Source organism: Myotis yumanensis, unplaced genomic scaffold, assembly GCF_028538775.1.
Source record: "Myotis yumanensis isolate MYYU_CA2020_CCGP unplaced genomic scaffold, mMyoYum1.0.hap1 SCAF_7, whole genome shotgun sequence".
NCBI lineage: Eukaryota > Metazoa > Chordata > Mammalia > Chiroptera > Vespertilionidae > Myotis > Myotis yumanensis.
This window is the reverse complement of record NW_027223758.1, coordinates 22,702,726-22,724,681: the sequence shown is the minus strand read 5'-3', so window position 1 is coordinate 22,724,681 and position 21,956 is coordinate 22,702,726. Positions and strand designations below refer to the sequence as shown.

The window sequence follows — 21,956 nt, the reverse complement described above, 5'->3', positions numbered from 1 at the left end:
GAATAGCGTACATATAGCCCATGATTGTCATGAGGACAGGAGCTGTGTCCCTCTTAGTCACCACTGTGTCACCTGGACCTAGCACAGCTACTGGCATGGAGTAAGTGCTCAAGATGTGTTTGTTGAATGAAAGAACAAGTGGATACATATGGAATGACTTACCAAACTTCTTGTTTATTTTTTTACCACTGCGATCCACTTGATTAGATATTGCCCCCGGATACTTCTTGTTGTCCAGTCCAAAATGTTATATTTTTGTATACACATTTGATCTCCCCATTATCTTGTGAACTCTATGAGGATGGGAGCTACAAGAGAGACTACCCAAATGCTCCTTCCAGGGCCCAGCACAGGTCCATGCACATGGTAGTCAGCCTTCCCACGAAGTGTTTGCTGCCACCAGTACCCACTTGGAAGGAGAAAGATTCAGCCCCTGGCTATTGGATTTCTGAAATCTGTTCCAATCTATCGTGTTTCAGAGATCTAACTTCAAGATTTTCTGCTTTAGCTCTGGTGCTGTGGAGTTGAGAAATTCAACTTAGCCCTGCCTTTTCCTGCTTTATAACCTTGGGGAAGTTGCTTAATGCCCTGTGTCTCTTTTATCAAGTGAAGGTAATTCTAATTCTATTACAGCTATTCATCGCCTACCTCTTAGGAATATTACCTAAATAAATAAGATCATGGCCACAAAAGCTTTGAGCACCTCAGAGATAAGCACTCTTTTCACATGCCTCATTATAACTGATCAGGGAGATAGTAGGTGGTAGTTATTCTCAGTGATATTAAACCCTGATGCATTGTTTTCTCTCATTTATCAGGATAACTTAATAAAAGCTCTGTGATCCTCAAGTGAGTCAGCTGATCGCAAATAAGATCAGAATAATGCAATGGTTGCAGGGTGGTGAGACAGCCACTTTGTTCCAGAGTTAAATTATGTCTAATTGACATCAGAGCCTCCACTCTCATTGTCAACCCCAGGTAGAATCCTAGGATCCTACAAATCTTTCTATTCTGCATTTCTCCAGCAGTTCTGTTAAGGGGGGCATCCCAAAGAAGGCGCTCTGTTCTTTCACTGCTATCTGAAACAGAAAGTCTGGCTTACCCTGCCATAGAGGGCCTATTTCATTACAGTGGGCTCTGTACATCTCATCTCCAAGTAGGTAACAGATGAGGTCCATGTAAGGTTCTGTTCCTCTTGTTTCATCCCACTAGCAAGTGCCTATGTTGGTCCTCCTGTCTGAGAAGGCCCTCACCTCCTCTCCCAACCTTTCCCAGTCTGGGGTTTCTCTCTCTCTCTCTCAATCGTTTGTTCATTCATTCATTTCTAAAGCAGATAGTCATTGCCACTCTGCTGGGGACTCTGTTTAGACCCCTTCAAGCAAATTTGCCCTTTCTGTGAATCCTTCACTTCTCAGGGTGGGTGTGTCCTGTGGAAGCCTGTGGCTCTCTTCATGGGCTGTTCTTTCTGACTTATTAATTTTTCAGGTGGTGAAGAGAATTTGTCAGGTGGTGAAGAGAAAAGCCAAGACAGTTGGAAACCAACTTAACCTCTCAGGAACTGAACTTGTTTACTGATTTACTGATAGAAAGAGTTGGAGTAGATAATATATAAAGAACAAGTCCCCCTACAGTTCCATGTTTCTTTCTCTCTCTCTCTCTCTCTCTCTCTCTCTTTCTTTCTCTCTGACCCAGGTTGTCTCTAAATCCTAAATCTTGTAATATGCTTTTTCCCCCATTGGTACTGCCTAACATACAAAGATGCTCAATAATTTAAGAATTTAACCTTTGATTCAGTTAATTTTCTGGCATAAGTTTCCCCAGATATAAACTTGAATTTTGGTCAGCCCAGACATGTCCTGATACATTGCCTTGGGAAGGTAACATGGTTCCCAGATTTCTTTCAAATGCATCTAAGTGAGGGTTAGAAATAAAAGTATTTTAACAAAATTCCTATAGTATGTATTCATTAAAGTAATACTAGATGTCATAATAAAAAAGGCATCAAAAAGAAGTTTATTTCTCACTCATATTAAGTCTAATTGGCAGTGATAGGAAGTTGAAGGGGGAGGTGTTCTACACAGTTATTCAGGGAACTAGACTAACAAAAGCTCTGCAATCCTTCATATGTGGCTTCCCAGGCCACCTTGGCCATCAGCATTCAGATGGCAGCCAGGGAAAGAGAGAAGGTGATGGATCATGAGAGAGGCTTTTATGGGCCAGACATGGACATGGCATATTTCTCTTCTACCCCTTTCACATTGGTAGAACTCAGTAACTTGACCACATCTGTCTGCTAGGTTTATGGGAAATGTAGTTCAGCTGAGAGAAAGAGGGAAGGGAAATGGGTTTGAAGAACAGCCAGTCTTTGCCACACTGGACAACAGGCTTTAAATATTTGAAATATTTGAAAGGCCTGTGTGAGAAATAATGAAAACTATTATTTCTGCAAGTGATCTTTTATTTCCTGTCCTTTTATCAAATGACTTGTCTTTTTAAAATATCATTGTAATACAATCTGGTGAGTGTAATGACAGTGTTCTGCAGTGAGAACATCTAGCCTGGATTTTTTATCACATAAAGCCAGTGCTGGGTCTCAAATAGTGAATATTAAGCAGGCAAATAATATAAGTAATTTTATGATGAAAACCAACACTTCCCAAATAGAGTTTAGTCATGGTATAGCCAAGTTTATATGAAAGGTGATAAATACATTTGATACATGTGCTGGGTTCCCAAAGTTATGTGGAATTTCATGTCAGCATTTTAATAATATTCAATAAGCTGAGTCAATCACAAATATGTATTCAGAACCTACTATTGGAAACTGTGTGTTGACATGGAGATACTGTGATGAACAAGAAAGATGTCTCCCCGGCTCTCACATTCTAGATCATGTACACCAGCGGTTCTCAACCTGTGAGTCGCGACCCCTTTGGGGGTCAAACGACCCTTTCACAGGGGTTGCCTAAGACCATCGGAAAACACATATATAATTACATATTGTTTTTTGTGATTAATCACTATGCTTTAATTATGTTCAATTTGTAGCAATGAAAATACATCCTGCATATCAGATATTTACATTACGATTCATAACACTAGCAAAATTACAGCTACGAAGTAGCAATGAAAATAATTTTCTGGTTGGGGGTCACCACAACAGGAGGAACTGTATTAAAGGGTCATGGCATTAGGAAGGTTGAGAACCACTGATGTACACTGTGAAGAACACCCAAGAGGTGCAGAGCTAGGTAGCCTTCCCCAAACCCTTTTGTTGGTGACCATCTCGAGGAAGCACTGGGAAAGCTGTTATAAATGATGCTTGGATGTTAGAGCTAGAGATAAAGCTATTTAGCAACTTCAGATTTGCGGAGTCAGGATGGAGTAAAGAGACCATCCAGGAAGTGATTGCAGTGGCCCAAGAGAAAGGTTGATGAACATCTCCTTGGATACTGTGAGTCTATCTAGGAGATCTTTCTTTCTACGCATTCCTACTGCCCTTATACTTCCCGCCTTTGGTCAACTGTCTTCTCATTCATGAAAGCTCCCTATGTCTTCCAGCTAGTGTTAAATGCATCTTCCTTCCAGTTCCCACAGTACCCTGATCATATCTCTGATACCACTTGTCAGCTGTAGTCTATCTATGAGAACATCCTGTCTCCCAACAGAACATTTGCTAACACAGACACTCAACAAGGCTTGGTTTAGTGTTGAAATAGGAATAACAACACCAAAGAGATCTTTTAGGTAGACGTGATGCTGGAGTTTTAAGGGAATATTAAAAATATAAATTTTAATTGAAGTTGTCATGTATTAGTCATCTCAGCAGTCTGAACAACTTGAGTTGACTTAGTCACTCAGTTTCTTCTACTCCAGCTCTCCTATTGGAATCTCCTAGGTAGGAGGTTTCCACCTGGAGTGTATCAGGTGGAACATCCGATTCTAGTGTCTGCCCATAAGTGAATGACTAATTCATCAGCAGTGAAATATCTGAGTTTCATAGAGCATGACGACATAAGGATGGGGTTAAAACACTCATTTTTTAAATCCCTGGGCAACTTAAAGACATTACTAGTAAATACCCTTTCAAATAAGATATAACTGTGTACTCTCATCATTCTTGTACCACTTCACTTCCATGAGCTTTGGTGTTGCACTATTTGTATGGCTTCAACCATCATCTAATGACATTCCAAAGTATTTTAGAAGGGAAATAAATGGTAACTTTGAAACCAATAAGACACTCAAACATTTTAGAGTAAAAGTGGAGAATTCTACTGAGGAAAGAGCTGCTTTAAATTTTAGCTACCATTAGGAATACTAGTGTGTGTGTGTGTGTGTGTGTGTGTTCATGTGTATATCTTGGCCATTGATACATATTTGGATTCTTTGCCTATATTTTAATTGGATTGTTTTTTTTATTATTAAACTGTGTCTTCTTTTCATATACTCGATACTAAAACCTTATCAGATAGATGATTTGCAAATATTTTATCTAATACTGTCAGTTTTAGATAAAACTTTCTTAATAGTATCCTTTGAAGCACAAAAACTTCTAAATTGGATGAAGTACAACTTATCTGTTTTGTCATTTGCACTTTTGTTATCATATCTGAGAAGGTTTTGCCTAACTTAAGGTTGGAAACATTTACTCCTAAACTTTTTTGGGAGAGTTTTACAGTTTTAGCTTTCACACGGAGGTCTAGGATCTGTTTTGAGTTAATTTTTGTGTATGCTGTAAAGAAGGGGTTCAGCATCACTTGCTCAGGTTTTCTTGTCTGAGTCCCCATATATGATGACCTTTCTCAAGGTCAGTATCTCAACCCCCACCACTCTGTCCTCTTTAACCTCCCATTTCTTCCTCATCTCTCACACTTGCTCTTTCCTACTGGACCCCCATTCTCCCATTTCTCCCTATGTTTAAGCATTGGCCAAGGCTCTATACATACTCTTTCTCTTCTTTTCCAAATATTTTTCTAAAAGTAACATCATCCATTTTAACAGTTTCATCTATCACCTCTATTCAGATTTAATGAAAATCATAACAATTAATGGTTGCTCATTATATGGCAGGTACTTTGAATATATTATCTGAATTAATTTTCAAAACAATCCTTATTAGCTCCATTTTACTTTGAGTCATTTAAGGGCAAGGTCATAGAGTCAGCAAACGAAAGTGCCTGCATTTGAACCCAGGCAGTCTCTCTCCTCTGCAAGCACTCTCCACCTTTATGCTCTTCCTCTCCATCAAGACTGGCCTCAAAGTCCACTTTTTTTTCCACCTAATGTGATAATGGTCCCTCCATTTGTGTCATATGACGACTTTTACTTTTTGCTCTATGTTATGGTCATTTACACTCACTACCCTCCTCCCCTGCCCCCATAGACCATTATCCTATCGGTTCTGGGAAAAAGAGACTGGATTTATTGATTACATATCCCCATTCATATCATCCTAGGACAGTGCAAAATAGGCAGCCAGTAAAAGATCTGCTAGTTTGAATGGAAGAGTAATTTGTAAAGTGGGTCCTCCCAGCATGCCCCAACACTGTTTATTTCCACATGTGACAGGAATGCAGGAAGTAAGCCAACCCCAGGGTGTCACAGTGCCCCAAATGACCTGGCCCTCTGGGCAAGGTGGCTCAGGATCTCTTCATTTTCAAGGCTGCAAATAAAAAAGGTAGAACAAATAAAGAAAATGCATTACACATAACCATGCTGTGTCGGCTTGAGCCAACAAACTTATTAAGCAAAATTGTATGCTTCATTTGCTGTAATAGGGCCAATTCTCATACTTTAAAATAACTATCCAACCCTAGTCTAAGAAATCCTTTCCATGAGGCATGACTAACTTCAATTTTAAGTAAAGGAATGTGGTAAATGAGTCACTTTTCATCTGTTCAGAAAGACCTGTATATTTCCAGATAACTTTATTCTCTGTAAAGGTATCTCATTTCCACCCTGCCAAATAAAATTACATTAAATTAAAAAAAAAAGTTATATGAGAGAGATAGAGTAAAGTAGATATTCATTTGGGCTGTTGGATAGTGTTGAAAGTTTCTTCTTTGTGTTATAGCTATCTTAGAGAACAAGTCATATGGGGAAAACTAGTTACACAGGTCCCAGACCGAGTACTCAACTGAGGGTTTTGTTTGCATGTAGGTAGAGAGTCTGTTATGCCAGTACAGGTTTGCCTCAGAGCCTTAAGTTTAAGCAGAACGTTCCCATGAATTCTGGGGGAGTTGCTCTGCTTGTTTTGGCCACATATGGAGTTCAGCAATGGATATGGGCCAGGAAATGGCAAAGGGAAAACCTCCTGCTGATTCTCACAGGATGGCCTTGAATGACATGCACCCATATAACTCAGCCATCCTCTCATTTTGAGGGCAGGCTAACTCAGGTTTCTGAAGTCACATTGGGTACCGTTGACTCATGCTTCTTCCTCTATGGTGCTCTTTAGAGAAATGAGTCTCCAAATCCTGTCCCAAGCCCACTGATCTTTCTTTATAGCTGGTACTTTAGCACATTTAACCATGGCTTAAACTGTGCCTCACAATGGCTGACTCGCAGACCCTCTACTTCAGCCAGAGCCTTTCTCTCCTTCTGCATCCCTGACTGCCCAGCAAACAGTCCCACTTCTGAGTGCAATCTCCACCTCCAACTTAGCATGACCCAGACATACCCATTGTCTCACCCCCATAAGCAGCCCTCCTGATTCCTTCTTCCTATTAACAATACTTTAATGTTCCTTGCAGATACTTTTCATTTTCTTCTTCCTTGAAATCACACCTAATCAGTCACAAACATTCATCAAATCTTTCTTCATGAAGATATCAGTCCCTTTTGCTAGAGTCTAGACAAATCCAGGAAGGAAGGAAGCCAATTGTGTGTCCCCCATGCTGTGGAAAGAACCAGGAAGTGGATCTTTGTGTATGTGTGTATTCTATTTTTTTATTATTTATTTAACTTTTAAAATCTTTATTGTTGGAAGTATTACATATGTCCCCTTATTTTCTCCATTGACCCTTTCTGGCCCACCCTCACCTTCTGCCCTACACCCCCAGACCTTCACCACACTATTGTCTGTGTCCATGGGTTATGCATATATGCATACAAGTTCTTTGTTTGATCTCTTCCCACCCTAATGAACAAAATAAACTGAGGAAGTGGATCTTAACTGGGTCAGGAGGTCACCTGGAATACTGAAGACAGATGCAGTCGAAAGTCAAGCAGAGAGGAGAGACAAAAGTTGGCACTGGAATAGTAAGTCATCCCCCAGACCTACAGAACTGATGTGAGAGCATAAGGAGAGGGAGGTCAAGAAGTCAAGAGCAGGAGCCATGTCTGTCTTGGTTATCATTGAATCCCCAGAACCTAGCTCATTGCCGGCTCACAGTAGGCACTCAATAAATGCCCTAGATTCCCAAATACAAGGCATTGGCTATAATCTTTCATTCACCTTTTACTCAAGACCTCATATTAAGCAACACTCTCTCACTTTTGTTATTTTAAACAACCAAGTAGCATTTGGGGATGACACATCAGGTAAAAGCAACATTCATCAATGTCAGTTTGAGGTAGCTAGAGAAGAAACCTGATATACTAAATAAATAAGGAGGCAATACATTTTAATAAGATTTTGTGAGGTTTTGACTTAACAACACAAGTGTTAGCTGTTATTATAAAAATGTTTTTTTAAAAAAACTGTTTTAAAAACAAGTAATGTAGAGATAAAAAATTGTCATCTACCAGATAGATTTTTTTGCTAATCCTCGCCAAAGGGTATTTTTTCCATTGCTTTTCTGAAAGGGTGGATGGGTGAAGGAGAAAAAAAAATGTCATCAAGGACTTATTGACTTCCTCACATGCCCTGACTGGGGACATGGGAGCAAACCTGCAATCCAAGTAGGTGCCCTTGACCAGGAATAGAACCTGCAACCCTTCAGTGCCTACCACTTAACCACACCGGCCAGGGCTGGATACATTTTTTTTGATTATCATATGTTTTGTGGCTTGGCCAGTAAGTCACAGAGAATCAAAAAATACTGCATCTCAAATAATAGAAAGGAAACAAAGGTGATAAGCTCTAGAAAACTGTTGGTGGACTCAAACATGCTTGTAATGGTGATAAAGAGTACCTGAGTAGCAAAACCAGTATTTCTAATTTACATGATTTTATATAATATATATTTCTAAATATGCATGGATAAGATAAATTAATGCATTAAATACCAGTAGACATTTGACAGTTTCTTGTAAATCACTAAAACTTATATATTCAAGCACTCAAAACAGATTCCCCATTCTCCAATGAGATGATTCATAAGAAATGTTGTTGAATGAAGTAATGAATAAGGTATAAATAATCTTTAAAGACTGAAACTTATTTAAGTAGTAGCATTAAGAATAGTTTACTCACTAATCCATTGAGTCAACATTGATTGAGCTATTTGGGTGCAGGACTCAGAATGGTTTGGTACCAAAGTCTACTTTCCACTGGAATGCTGACACCTAAAATAAAAGAGAGAAATACTTTAGCTTTGTATTATGAAAAAAAAATTAAACACATAGAAATGTAAAAAAAAAAAATATTTAACAAACATCCATACCTCTAAATGCAACAGTTATTAACATTTTCCCAAAAATTGCTTCATGTATATGTTTTATTTTTGATGGATCATTTGAAAGAAAGTTGCAGCTGTGATAACACTTTAACCACCTTTCTTAATACTTTAGCATGCATCTACAAAGATGAAAACATCCTTCCACATAATTATAATACTGTCATTCCAACTAAAATTTGTAACTCCTTAATAAGATATATTTCCAGTTAATTTTTTGATTTCTACAGTTGTTCAAAATATGTTTTTTATCAGTGTTTTGGGTGTTTTTTTACAAAAACAAACAAGTGATTCAATGAAACACCACAACTGCATTTGGTTGTCTTTTTTTTAAGATTTCTCCCTTACTCTTTTTTATCCTCTTCTTTCCCATTCGACTCAAGTATAATTGACAAATAAAAATTGTGTATATTTGAGGTGTACAACATGATTTTATATAAGCATATGTTGTGAAATTATCACGATCAAACTAATTAACACATCCATCACCTTACCTAGTTGCCAAATTGTGTGTGTGGTAATAACACTTTAGATCTACTATCTTAGCAAATTTAAAATATGCTATACAGTATTATTAACTGTAGTCACCATGTTATATATACTCAAAACTTATTCATACTATAGTTGAAGTATTGTACCTTTTTACCAACATCTCACCATTTCCTCACCATCATGCCATTCTTTGCTTCTGCGAGTTCAGCTTTTCTAGATTCCACATTTAACTGAGATCATATAATATTTGTCTTCTTTTGTCTGGCTTATTTTACTCAGCATCATGTCCTCCAGGTTCATCATGGCAGGATTTTCTTGTGTTTTATGGCTGAATAATATTGGTGTGTGTGTGTGTGTGTGTGTGTGTGTGTGTGTGTGTTCATAAGGTCATTCATCCATCGAGGAACACTTAGATTGTTTCTATATCTTGGCTATTGTGAATAATACTGCAATAAATATGGGAGTTGCAAATATCTCTTCAAGATACGTATTTTCCAATGGATATATACTCAGAAGTGGGGATTCTTTTTTTTAATTTTTTGAGGCAACTTCATACTGTTTTTCCTAATGGTTACACCAATTTATATCCCCACTAATATTACACAGGGTTCCTTTTTCTCCACACCCTTGACAACACTTGTTATCTCTTATTGTTTTTATGACAGCCATCCTAAGAGGTGTGAGGTGATATCTCATACTCACAGTTGCATTATTCAATGCAATTTTCATTTGCATTATTCAATGCAGTATGATTTGCATTTCCCTCATGATTAGTGATGTTGAGCACCTTTTCATATACCTGTTGGCCATTTTTATGTCTTCTTTGGGAAAATGTCTGTCTGTTCTGGTCCTTTATCCATTTTTAAATTGGGTTATTTAGATTTTTGAGTTGTATGTGTATCTTATGTATTTTGGAGATTAATCCCTTATCAGATATATGGTATGCAAATATTTTCTCCCATTCAGATTGCTTTTGTTGATTGTTTTCTTTGCTGTGCAGAAGGTTTCTAGTTTGATATAGTCCCATTTATATTTTTTGCTATTAAAGACCAAGCCAATTGTCATACAAAAAGTTCCACATTGTGATTATCTCATTGTTTCCTCATGAAGCAATATATCATGTTCCTCTAGCCTGATATTTCTTGTGAAATGGAAGTTAGATATAAGAGCTTGACTAAATTCAGCTTAAATGTTCCATTGGTATATTGAATACTGCAACATAATAAGAGCACAGAGTGGCCAATTGTTCCAACATCTGTAATGTAATTTTATCACGTGGTTAAGGTAATAACCAGGTACGTCATCTTGTAACCTATGGGTGATATTTTGTCATCTTGTAAAAACCTGGTTCCTCATTAACTGTTCGCTTAATGGATTTAACATCTGTTGAGAATGTTTACCTTAATCAATTACTTCCTTAGGGGATTGTAGAATAAAATGTACATTTCTGATTACCTCTTTCAGTGACCAATTTTCAAAAAGGTTGAAAGTCCAAAATTTTAAATCTCATACTTTATTGTAATGGGAGAGTACTAACCTTCGATTTTCTTCTGTTTTCAGCAAAATGGGAAGCCACATTTTTATGAGAAGCCGATTGTTGAATCCTTTGAGGAAGCACCTCTTCATGTTATGGTTTTCACTTATATGGGATATGGAATTGGAACCCTATTTGGCTATCTCAGAGACTTTTTGAGAAATTCGGGAATAGAAAAATGCAATGCAGCTGTAGAGCGAGAAGAACAAAAAGTATGTATGCACATCTCCCTGGATCTTTGTCAATGCTGTTCTTCTGTAAAATGTTCTCGCAAGTAGTGATGCATGTGCAGATACTAAAAAGAGTGAGGAGCTCAGGAACTCCTCAGGGTAAATGCTATTTATTTCTACCCCTAGACCCCATCCCTTGTGTGTTCATGGACTTGTTTTATGCAAATATTTATTGAGTAACTACCATTCACCAGATAGTAAACTAAGATTTTCTTCACACACTATCATATTTAACTTTTATAATAACCCCATGAGATGGATATTAAAATACCATTTTAGAGATTTAAAAAAAAATCATAATATAAGAGCAAGACATATGGATGGGGCTATCTTCTGGTCTTCTAGTTGAAAGATGTGTATTATTTATGTTTAATCCTGGAATACAAATGTGTGTCTAAATGAAGTGTGAGATTTTTATTTCCTCTAGATCAGGGTTTTTCAACATTGGAACTATTGATATTTTGGACTGGATAATTCTTTGGTGTGGGAGGCTGCATGTGCATCGTAGAATCTTTAATAGCATACCTAGCCTCTACCCACTAGATGCCATTAGCATTCTCTCACATACTTGTGACAATCAAAAATGCCTCCAGACATTGCCAAATGTCTCATGGGCTGCAAAATCACCTCTGATCTAAATACTTTCGATAGTTAACCTACAAAAGTCTACAGCATCCTCTTTTCACATCGAGCTAACAGAACAGCCTGGAAAACATTTAAAGATATACCAAGAGTCTGCATTTTGTTAACATGATTTCCAAACTGGTTCAAATGATTTATGATATCATGAACCTTTTATTCCTAAAAATTGCTTTGGAATACTATGAGTGTGATCACAAATTATTTGACATGATGGAGCTTTAAACACATCTAAACAAAAAGGATAGGTGAGGCATGAATTTCAATATAATGAGTGAATCTCAAATCCTGTAACTTAGCAACCAGTACCTACGGTAAGATAAACACTTATTACAGTAATGCTTCCATGAACAAATCTCATGGGCATATTTTTTTTGAAATTGCCTTAAGTCAAGTGTATCACCTCCAACAGAAAATAAGGCCCAGGTTTATTGTTATAATTCCTCCTACTTTTAGCAAGTGTGTGAGCAGATGCTCTATGTCAGGTAATGGCTACTAATATAGAGAGAAGAAAAGACAGTTCCTGCCATCAGAGAATTTGAAGCCTGGTGTGCAAAAACAGACTCATAAGCAAAGCATATGACAAAAAGTGATGATGGGGAGGAGTGTGATGTGGGGACTGGGAATCTGTGTCCTGTGATCCGTTTTAGGAAGTCAGGAAGCCATGATGCTGGTGCTTGAATGGTGAGCAGGAATTTGCCTAGTGACCAAGGGCACAAAGAAAGACATTCTCAGAAAAGGGCACTGCCTGTGCCAGGGTATTCATTAACTTGCTAATCAAGTCAGATTCTCTTTGAGCATGCATTTTTTGCCAGCCACCATGCTACAATCAGGGATATAAGCATAACCAGGGCAGATAGGGTTCTTGCCTTTATAGAGCTAACCATTAAAAAAATTGCAATAGAATTTGATAAGAGATTCTATAGAGGTAAGTAGAGGATGTCAAGAGAGCCCAAGGAACCCAAACTTGGTGGTCAGTGAAGGCTTATGGGAGGAAGAGAAAGTTAAATTGAGATGTGATGACTCAAGAGTAAGTAATAAAGCAAAGGATAAGGCAAGATGGGACAGAAGGAGTCTTCAGGAAGAGGAAACTCGGTGTGAAATGGTCCAGCTGTAAGAGAAAGCATTGTACATTCAAGGAACCAAGGAATTCCAATGACTGCAGGGCTGTGAGAGTGGGAGTATGTGGGGAGAGGATTGAGAGGCAAGTAGGGGCCAGACCATAATGGGTTTTTATAAGCCATGGATATTTATTATAAGAACAATGGGAAGGCATTGAAGGATTTCAGGCAAAGGAATGCAGTTTTGCAGATTAGAAAGATCATGTTCATTACCCTATGAAACAGGGGTTGCAGGAGGATAACATAGAGACCAAAGAAACCAGTTAAAAGTCTGATGTAGAAATCCAGGTTAAAAAATAAATAAAACAAACCTAAGTGAGAACTTGGGCTAGGACCTTGGTAGTGATGATAACTGGGATGGTGATAAGAGATATTTAAGAAGGTAGTAGGAGATTATTGGTTTGATTTTAGAAATTAGAGAAATGGACAGATCAAAGACCACACCTAAGCTTATGACTTGGGCAGCTGAGGAGACAAGAAAGTGGTGTCATTCACTGAAATGAGGGATAGAGGGAAAAGATCCAGAGGAGGGGAAAAGTGATTAATTCATCCTTTGACAAGCTGAGTTTGAAAAATTGGCAGCTAGAGATAGAGCTCTAGACTTCCAGAGAAAAGTCTCAGATGGCATCTTCCGTATATCTTGAGCATATCAACATTAATCAAACCCAAAGAAGTAGATGAGCTCTCCCAAGGAAAGTCTATAGAGAAAAAAAAAGAGAGAAAGGATGAGAAGAGAACAAAAAACTTCAGAGAATTTTATAGACGTCAGAGATGGAATTCCAATTCTAGACTAGAAGAAAAGTGACACCAGAAAACCCTTATAATGGTTTAGGAAAGAAATAATTTGTGTTTGAACTGAGGAAGAAAAGGGAACTAATTTGGGGGGTAGTATCAACAAGTCTTGAAAATATATAGAAAATAATATAGAGGGAGGAATGCCAAATTTCTACTTTGGTCCGACATCAGGATGATAGTGGCATACCCATCACAACAAAATGGTCTTATTTTGGCTAAAAAAAGAGATCACAGACACAGTTTTGAGGTATAAAGATTTCTTAATGGTAAAGGATATCGAAGCAGTTAAATCAAGCAGGGAAAAATCACCCATGTTCCCAGAGAAAATGAGGTTTCCCAGGTCCTAGCAGAGCTGATAATGAACCTGGGAAGTTGGAAGGAGGAAGCAAGTTATTTTAAACCATTCTTACAATGATCTCCACAGCCTCCCCCCGCCTCCCCCCCCCGACACCAGATAGTCTATTCTAGAAGTTCTTATCACCAACCTGCCTGCTCCCTGGGTATAAGTAGCATGCACTAACTAAGTACATTACAGAATATTTGCTGAAACAAGGTGACAGTCAAATTTAAATTTCTCAGGGTGGCATCACATGGCAGGTTTGGGCTTCAGATGTGCCATCTATCTTTTAGCCTGTTCCAATATTTTAGCTCTATCAATCCCAAGGGGCTAGTTTTGGGTTTCCTAAAGCACTTCTTACTTTCAAGCAGAATATATATATATATATATATATATATATATATATATATATATACACAAGTTGGTTCTCAGCACAGACAACTCTAAGATGGTTGAGGGCAAGGTTATAGGGATGTGCTCCTGGGAGGGAGTGAAGGGGAAAGATGGTGCAGGTGATTTGTGATGCAGTCAGGGAGCTCTTGAGGTGGAGGGCTCTTCAGAAGTGTTGAGAGAGGGGGTTGAGCCTTCAATGATGATAGATGGGGGCTACCTCCAGAAAGGGATTTGACCTTGAGCCGGGCAGTTCCCTTCTTTGAGCTGTCAGCCTCCAGCACTCTGAGCATTGGGGAAGGAAGGGATGCTTTAGTCCTAAACAATGAGATAGGCACAGGGCATAGCAGCCTGTCTCTAACACCCCTCACTATTGCTGCAAGAACTGCTTGAATCACCTCTCAGGGAAAAGGCATTGCATTCAGTAAGACAGCATGTTGTATTTCTTTACAAAATAAATAATGTCCCACCCATTTGATCTCTGTAAAGTAGAGAGCATCATCATTTAATTGACTCTCCTTAATAGATATTCCTTTTATGTGGCACCCTTTTTATTATGTGTTCCTTCCTTTTGAGCCCTGTTAGATTAGAGGCTTTAAGAACAACAAGTCCTAATTAACTGCAATAGCTGCAATCACTATATACTTTTTTATGGGACATAGTCACTAGATACTCTATCTCCAGGCTGACCTTTATCCTTTTAATATTGCCTCTAGCCCTGCACTTCTGACAGTAACCTTACTCTGTGAAAATAAGCTATCTGAGGCACATCTTGAAGTCTCTGGCTGCTTTTCAATGACCGCTGGTTCTTTTAGCTGAAATGAGCATTATTCTATTCTCAAAGCTGGTCATTAGGAGTGCAGAATAGATTGTCCCATAAGACAAACCTGCCATTCACAAAATGACATCAGGAAAGAAAGCACTTCCACGAAGTTATGGTGGACAAGAGTTATTATGGTTTTAAAAATATCATAAATGGATGCTGTGACTTATGATTACACTCTTTGACTCTTAATTTTCAAATTTTGATCTTATTTTTAATAAAATTTTATATGTTTAAAGTGTACAACATGGTCAAACTAATGGACATATCCTTTTCCTCACTTTCTTGTTAATCAAATATAAGCATTTTTAAATTCAGTTTCTCTATTTTCTCTCACTGCGATGACTTCTGTCATACCAAACCATCCATTCAAACTTAATTGTTGCCCAAATTTAGACTCTCTTTTTTATTTTTATTTTTTTTTTATTTCTAGCCCAAACTCTCTGAAGTTTATTCCAAAACATGAAGGCTCTGATTCATTAGTATAAACTAAGTGAAAAGAATAGAAAAATAAAAATCTCTTTTCCAGAGAGCACTAAAAAAATCACAGGCCCAGGACACCTGGTACCTCCCATAGACTCCATCAACAATCAGAAGACACTGGCAAGGAAAAGAATGATACAGACAGATATATGGTTTAAGTATGTTTGCTTAAATCCTTCTTTAAACTTTTAATTTTGGAGAAACATGTGTCTTTTTTAAAATAAAAGGTAATTTATGAAAGTTGAAATGTAATTTATGAAAGACCTCTAGGTTAATTACTTTCTCAATGTGGTAATGGCCCAACTTCTCAAAAACAAAAAGATGTAAGCAAATATAATCAAGTAAATGTCAAGCATCACCAGAGACTTTAAAATCTTCATGCACAGCCACATTTCTCAATCTTTATAGTTGTTAACATGTTCCTCAAGACTCCTTCTAATGACACCAGACTGTTATAAAACATTTTAATTGCAATTTTGTGTTCACATTAGATCCACACAGTCCCCCAGTAACCCTACAAGTAAATTCCAGACATTTCTTGCCCAGCTGAAGAGACTTTTATATCCATATGGGAGAAAGAGGGCTCAGCAAGTTGTAGCTATAGGGATGTTTAAGACACATCTCCAAATGTTTACATGAATTAAAATACGTTTTGCGCCCTGGTGCAACAGCCTGATTCTCCCAGAGAGACTTTCTTCTGAGTAATTTGAGGTACAGGGTCCATTAAGATCACTGGGTATGAGATATGATTTTTTCCAAAACAAACAGATGGCCCAAGCACTGGTCTTCCTGTTTGGACCTGGGTGGGTCTAAACTCAGAGAGCTGTATTAGGTTTTCTCTGGGAACTTAACATGCTGGCCAGCAGCTTGTAGGATGGTAATATCAGACCAGTTCTTAGCCTTGGCTGCACATTGGAATCACTTGTGAAGCTTTAAAAGGTACTAATATGCGAGCTTTACCTCCAGATATTGGGATTTTATTGTTTTGTGGTGAACCTTGGTTGATGGGGTTCATAAAATCTTTCCAGGTGATTGTCCTGTGCAGCCTAATTTAAAAACGAATGTGTGCAGCAATGCTTCTCAAACTTTCCTGTGCATTCAAATGGTCTGGAGATCATGTACATTCTCCTTTAATAGCTTTGGCTTGGGGCTAAGATTTTGCATCTCTAACAAGCTTCCAGGTAATGCCAGTTCTGCTGGTCCAAGGACCATAAGTTGACCCTTCTCAAAAGTATCACCTGAGAGCTTATTAGAAATAAGGAATTTTAGGCCCAGTGCAGAACTTCTACAGCAAAATCTTTATTTTACCACTAGAGGCCCCATGCACGAAAATTCGTGCACTAGGCGGGGTGGGGGGGAGGGGTCCCTCAGCCCGGCCTGCACCCTCTCACAATCTGGGACCCCTGGGGGAGGGTCTCTAGGTCTGACCTTAGATCAGGGCCTATCAGGGCTTTCCTTCCCCCAGCTGCAGGCAGCTGGCCCCAACCCTGCCGCTGCCACTGTTTGCCATCTGTGCAGTGCTGCACCCCCTCCCCTGCCACCAGTGGCCTCCTTCTGCAGGAAACAGGCTGGGGTGTGATGGCTTGGCTGGCCTGGGCCTCCCTCTTTCTTTGCTGGGGGCAGGGCCAGCCATGCAAGGGGCCGTCTGCCTACCTGATTGCCCCCTAACTACTTGCCTGCCTACCTGAACACCCATAACCACTCTGCCTGCCTGCCTGATTACCCCTAACCACTTGCTTGGGGGTGGACCAGCCTGGAGAGGGGCCTTCTGCCTACCTGATCTCTCCTAACTTCTGGTCTGCCTACCTCAGTGGTCAGCAAACTGCGGCTCAACAAACCAGGGCTCGCAATCCACATGTGGCTCTTTGGCCCCTTCAGTGTGGCTCTTCCACAAAATACCGACTTCTGCGCATGAGCCACGAAGTTTCAATCACACTGTATGTGCGCACCCGCACTTGGTATTTTGTGGAAGAGCCACACTGAAGGGGCCAAAGAGCCGCATGTGGCTTGTGAGCCGCGGTTTGCTGACCACAGGCTTACCTGATCACCCCTAACCACTCTGCCTGCCTGCCTGATTGCCCCAACCACTTGCTTGAGGGCAGGAACAACCTGGCAAGGTGCCATCTGCCAGTGCTGGCAGCTGGAGGAAGGAAGGCCTACTCTTGCATGAACTTTGTGCATCAGGCCTCTAGTACACACAAATGACAGAACACCATTGTGCAACTACTGAAAGGAATGAAATCCTGCACTGGCTTGTAAAGATATCTAGATATATAGTTAGATTTAGAAAAATGATTCACACACATGTATGATATGATCTCATTTAAATTAAGGAAAGGACATAATAAGTACAAATGAATATATTTATAATTAAGTGCACAAAAAAGACAGAAAAGATGAATGAAGAGCCGAAACCGGTTTGGCTCAGTGGATAGAGCGTCGGCCTGCGGACTGAAGGGTCCCAGGTTCGATTCCGGTCAAGGGCATGTACCTGGGTTGTGGGCACATCCCCAGTGGGAGATGTGCAGGAGGCAGCTGTGATCGATGTTTCTCTCTCATCGATGTTTCTAACTCTCTATCTCTCTCTCCCTTCCTCTCTGTAGAAAATCAATAAAATATATTTAAAAAAATTAAAAAAAAAAAAAGATGAATGAAGAGCCTGCTTTTGATCATTATTTTCATAATAATAAAAGTAAAAACAAACAAACATGAGTTTTAGGAAGGGCTCTTCATTAGGGCTGGTGATGACCCACCCACTCCTCACATTGGCTTAGTAGTAGTTGGTATACATTAGCAAAGCTCTATCTTATTGAGGTCAATCAACCCTGCCTATTAGGACAGATGCCTTCTTGCAAAGGAAAGTGGAAAGTTCTATATTGTAAAAGAACTAAAAAATGATTTGACTAACATTTTAATGACACATTAGAAATTATCTTTGTGTGTGTGTATACATGGGCATATGTATGTATACATTTGAATATTTTATTATATATATACTAGAGCAGTAATGGTGAACCTTTTGATCTCGGCGTGTCAGCATTTTGAAAAACCATAACTTAACTCTGGTGTCGTGTCACATATAGAAACTTTTTGATATTTGCAATCATAGTAAAACAAAGATTTATATTTTTGATATTTATTTTATACTAGAGGCCCGGCGCACAAAAATTTGTGCACTCGGGTGGGAGGGAGGTCCCCCAGCCCGGCCTGTGCCCTCGCGCAGTCTGGGACCCCTCGGGAGATAATGACCTGCTGGCTTAGGCCCGCTCTCAGGTGGCAGAAGGCAGGCCCAATCCCTAGGTGCAGCCACTGGTTAGGCTCAGAGCAGGGCCGATTGGGGAGTTGGGGCACCGCCTCTTGTCATGCACACAGAAGGACAGATCAGGAGGTTGCGATGCCACCCCTAGTCATGCTCAGGGTAGGGCCGATTGGGGGGTTGGGGCGGTACCCCTGTCACACACAGAGCAGGGCCCATCAGGGGGTTGGGGCGCTGCCCCCTGTCACACACAGAGCAGGGCCCATCAGGGGGGTTGGGGCTCCGTACCCTGTCACTCACAGAGTAGGGCCGATAGGGGAGTTGGGGCACCGCCCCCTGTCACACACAGAGCTGCAGGGTGATCAGGGGGTTGGGGCGCCACACCCTGTCACACACAGAGCTGCAGGGTGATCAGGGGGTTGGGGAGCTACCCCCTATCAGGCACAGAGCAGGGCTGATGGGGGGTGGGCGCCTTCCCCTGTCATGAACAGAGTAGGGCGGATAGGGAGGTTGTGGCCCCGGCCCCGTCACACACAGAGCCGCAGGGCAATCAGGGTGTTTGGTCACTGCCCCTTGTCACGCTGATCCCGGTACCTGGGAGGTCTTGCTGCTCCGCTGATCCCGGTATTGGGAGGCATATTACCCCTTTACTATATAGGATAGAGGCCTGGTGCATGGGTGGGGGCTGGCTGGTTTGCCGTGAAGGGTGTCCTGGATCAGGGTGGGGGTCTCCACTGGGGTGCCTGGCCAGCCTGGGTGAGGGGATGATGGCTGTTTGCAGCTGGTCACACCCCCTTCAGGGTGGGGGTCCCCACTGGGGTGCCTGGCCAGTCTGGGTGAGGGGCTGAGGGCCGTTTTCAGGCTGGCGGGTGACTGAAGCTCCCAATCTGTCCTTTTTTTCTTTTTTTTAAATTCTGGGCCAGCTTTAGCTTTGAGGCTTGGCTCCAGCTCTGAGGCCTCAGCTGCTGAAAGCAGGTATCTCGTTTGTTTGGGTTCTATAATCGAAACACTGTTGCTGTCCTGCTCACTCCAGCTCTGAGATCCCGGCTGGCTGAAAGCAGAGATCTGCGTTTGTTCTATAATTGAAACAATGTTGTGGTCCTGCTGGCTGAAGTCCAGCTGGCTGAAAGCAGGTTTCTGGGGTTTTGTTTAGCTTCTATATTTGTAACATTGTTTCTTAAACTGCAAGCTCAGAGGCCTGCAGCAGCAGGCAGGGAATGTTGGCTTCCTCCGTCACTGAATCAAGCAAGCCTCCTGTTCGCTTCAAGCTGCCTGGCTGCCAGCCACCATCTTGGCTGGCAGTTAATTTGCATATCTTGCTGATTAGCCAATGGGAAGGGTAGCGGAGGTACGGCTAATTACCATGTTTCTCTTTTATTAGATAGGATATTTAAATGCCATTTAACAAAGAAAAATCAACCAAAAAAATGAGTTCGCCTGTCACCTCTGACACACGTGTCATAGGTTCGCCATCACTGTACTAGAGGCTCGGTGCATAAAATTCATGCACAGGGGGTTGTCCCTCAGCCAAGCCTGCACACTCTCCAATCTGGGACCCCTCAAGGGTTGTCCAACTGTACATTTAACTTCTGCGAGATTGGCAAATTTCCTTTCAAGGAAGTTTGCATAGCTAGACTCTAGTCAGCAGTACCTGAGAGATCTTGCTGCCTTGCCAGTACTTGATATGTTGACATCATCAGCATATTTTTTAATTTTTGCCAATCAGATAGGTGTACATATTTTTGTTCTTGTCTTAATTTGCATTTCCTGATTAAAAGTGAGATGGAGGCTCTTTTGATATGGTTATTAGTTATTTATACTTACTCTTCTAGATTGCCTATTTGTAACCTTTGCTCATAATTTTATTAAGTTATTTTTCTTACTGATTTAGAGCAGTTCCTTTTATATATTCTTATATTAATAATTTGTCTGTTAAATGTATTTTAAAGATGTATCTAATTTTGCTTCTTGGCTTTTAACTTATTCTATGTTATATTTAGCTATACATACAGTTTTAATTTTTTATGTCATATGGATCAAACATTTCTTTTATGTTTTCTTTTTTGTTGTTGTTATTATTATTATTATTTTGCTGTTAATGTTTTTCTTTGAGGAGGGGGAGTTAATCATGTTTAGGAAAGCACTTTTTAATCTCGAAATACAACACATTTTTCTTTCATTTTATTTTGTATTTTTATGATATTGGGTGTTAATATATTTAATCCAAAAATTCATCTACAATTTATTTCTATGTGCTGTGTGAGGTAGGATGACTATTTTTAAAAGATATATTTTAAATCATCTCAATTAAGTAGATGGTTATTTTTTACCTGCTGATTTGAAATATTAATCTGCCTACTTTTTAGATAAATATACAAGTTTTAGGTAATTCTTAAAGATTTTCTCTCTGTGTATACTTTAGAATTAGCTTGTCAGGTACTGGATTTTAAGAAAAAAAAATTGTTATTTTAATTAGCATTACATTAAACTTATAGGTTAACTTTGGAAAATTTGACATTTTAATAATATTTAGTCTTCCTTTTCAGAAACATGATACATCTCTCCATTTATTTAGATATTTCTAATGTTCTTTTTAATATTTTGTAATTTTCTTTATTCTAAAGTTCTATCATTTTCTCTTTTACTATTATTTGGTTATGATTTTTTTATGGTGGTGTTATTTGAATACTATCTTTTATCCCTATCCTATATTCTAATTAGTTATTGATGACATATTGGAAAGCTATTGATATTTTCATATTAATTTCAAATTTTACCACCTTAATAAATTCTCTTCTTAGTTGTCACATGTTCTCAGATCGTTGTATTGCAATTTCTTTTTTTTTTTCATTTATTCACAGAGTATTCTGTGACAGTAGTGAACATGTATTCTCATTGAATTCTTAGGCACCTATGAAATAGGAATTGTTATTCCCATTTTACCCATGAGAAAACTAAGCCCACGAGGGCTAAAAAACTGGCTTCAGGTTACATAAGTAGCAGAGCCAGATTCACATGCCTGTATCTTTATCCTTGTCCACTCCACCTCTGCACCAGTTACTCTGTCAGGTGCTGTGCTTTTTAACATATTACTGATGATCTTCACCACAGGTAGGCTTTATTATCTCCACTTTATGAAGAGCAAATTAACATCAGAGAACTTAATTGACCTATTCAAGATCATATAGCAAATAAAAAATGGAGCTGGCTTCAAACTCAGGTCTGTCTGCATAGC

At 39.5% G+C, this 21,956-nt stretch overlaps 1 protein-coding gene across 1 annotated transcript in view; it reads left to right on the top strand.

The window, feature by feature from the left end:
* The window catches only part of SPTLC3 (serine palmitoyltransferase long chain base subunit 3), a 127,556-nt gene that overhangs the window by 15,260 nt on the left and 90,340 nt on the right, over nt 1-21,956 (top strand). The window contains exon 2 of the mRNA XM_070419901.1: nt 10,674-10,859. Coding sequence (XP_070276002.1) covers nt 10,674-10,859 — 186 coding nt within the window. The remainder of the gene's footprint in view (nt 1-10,673; nt 10,860-21,956) is intronic.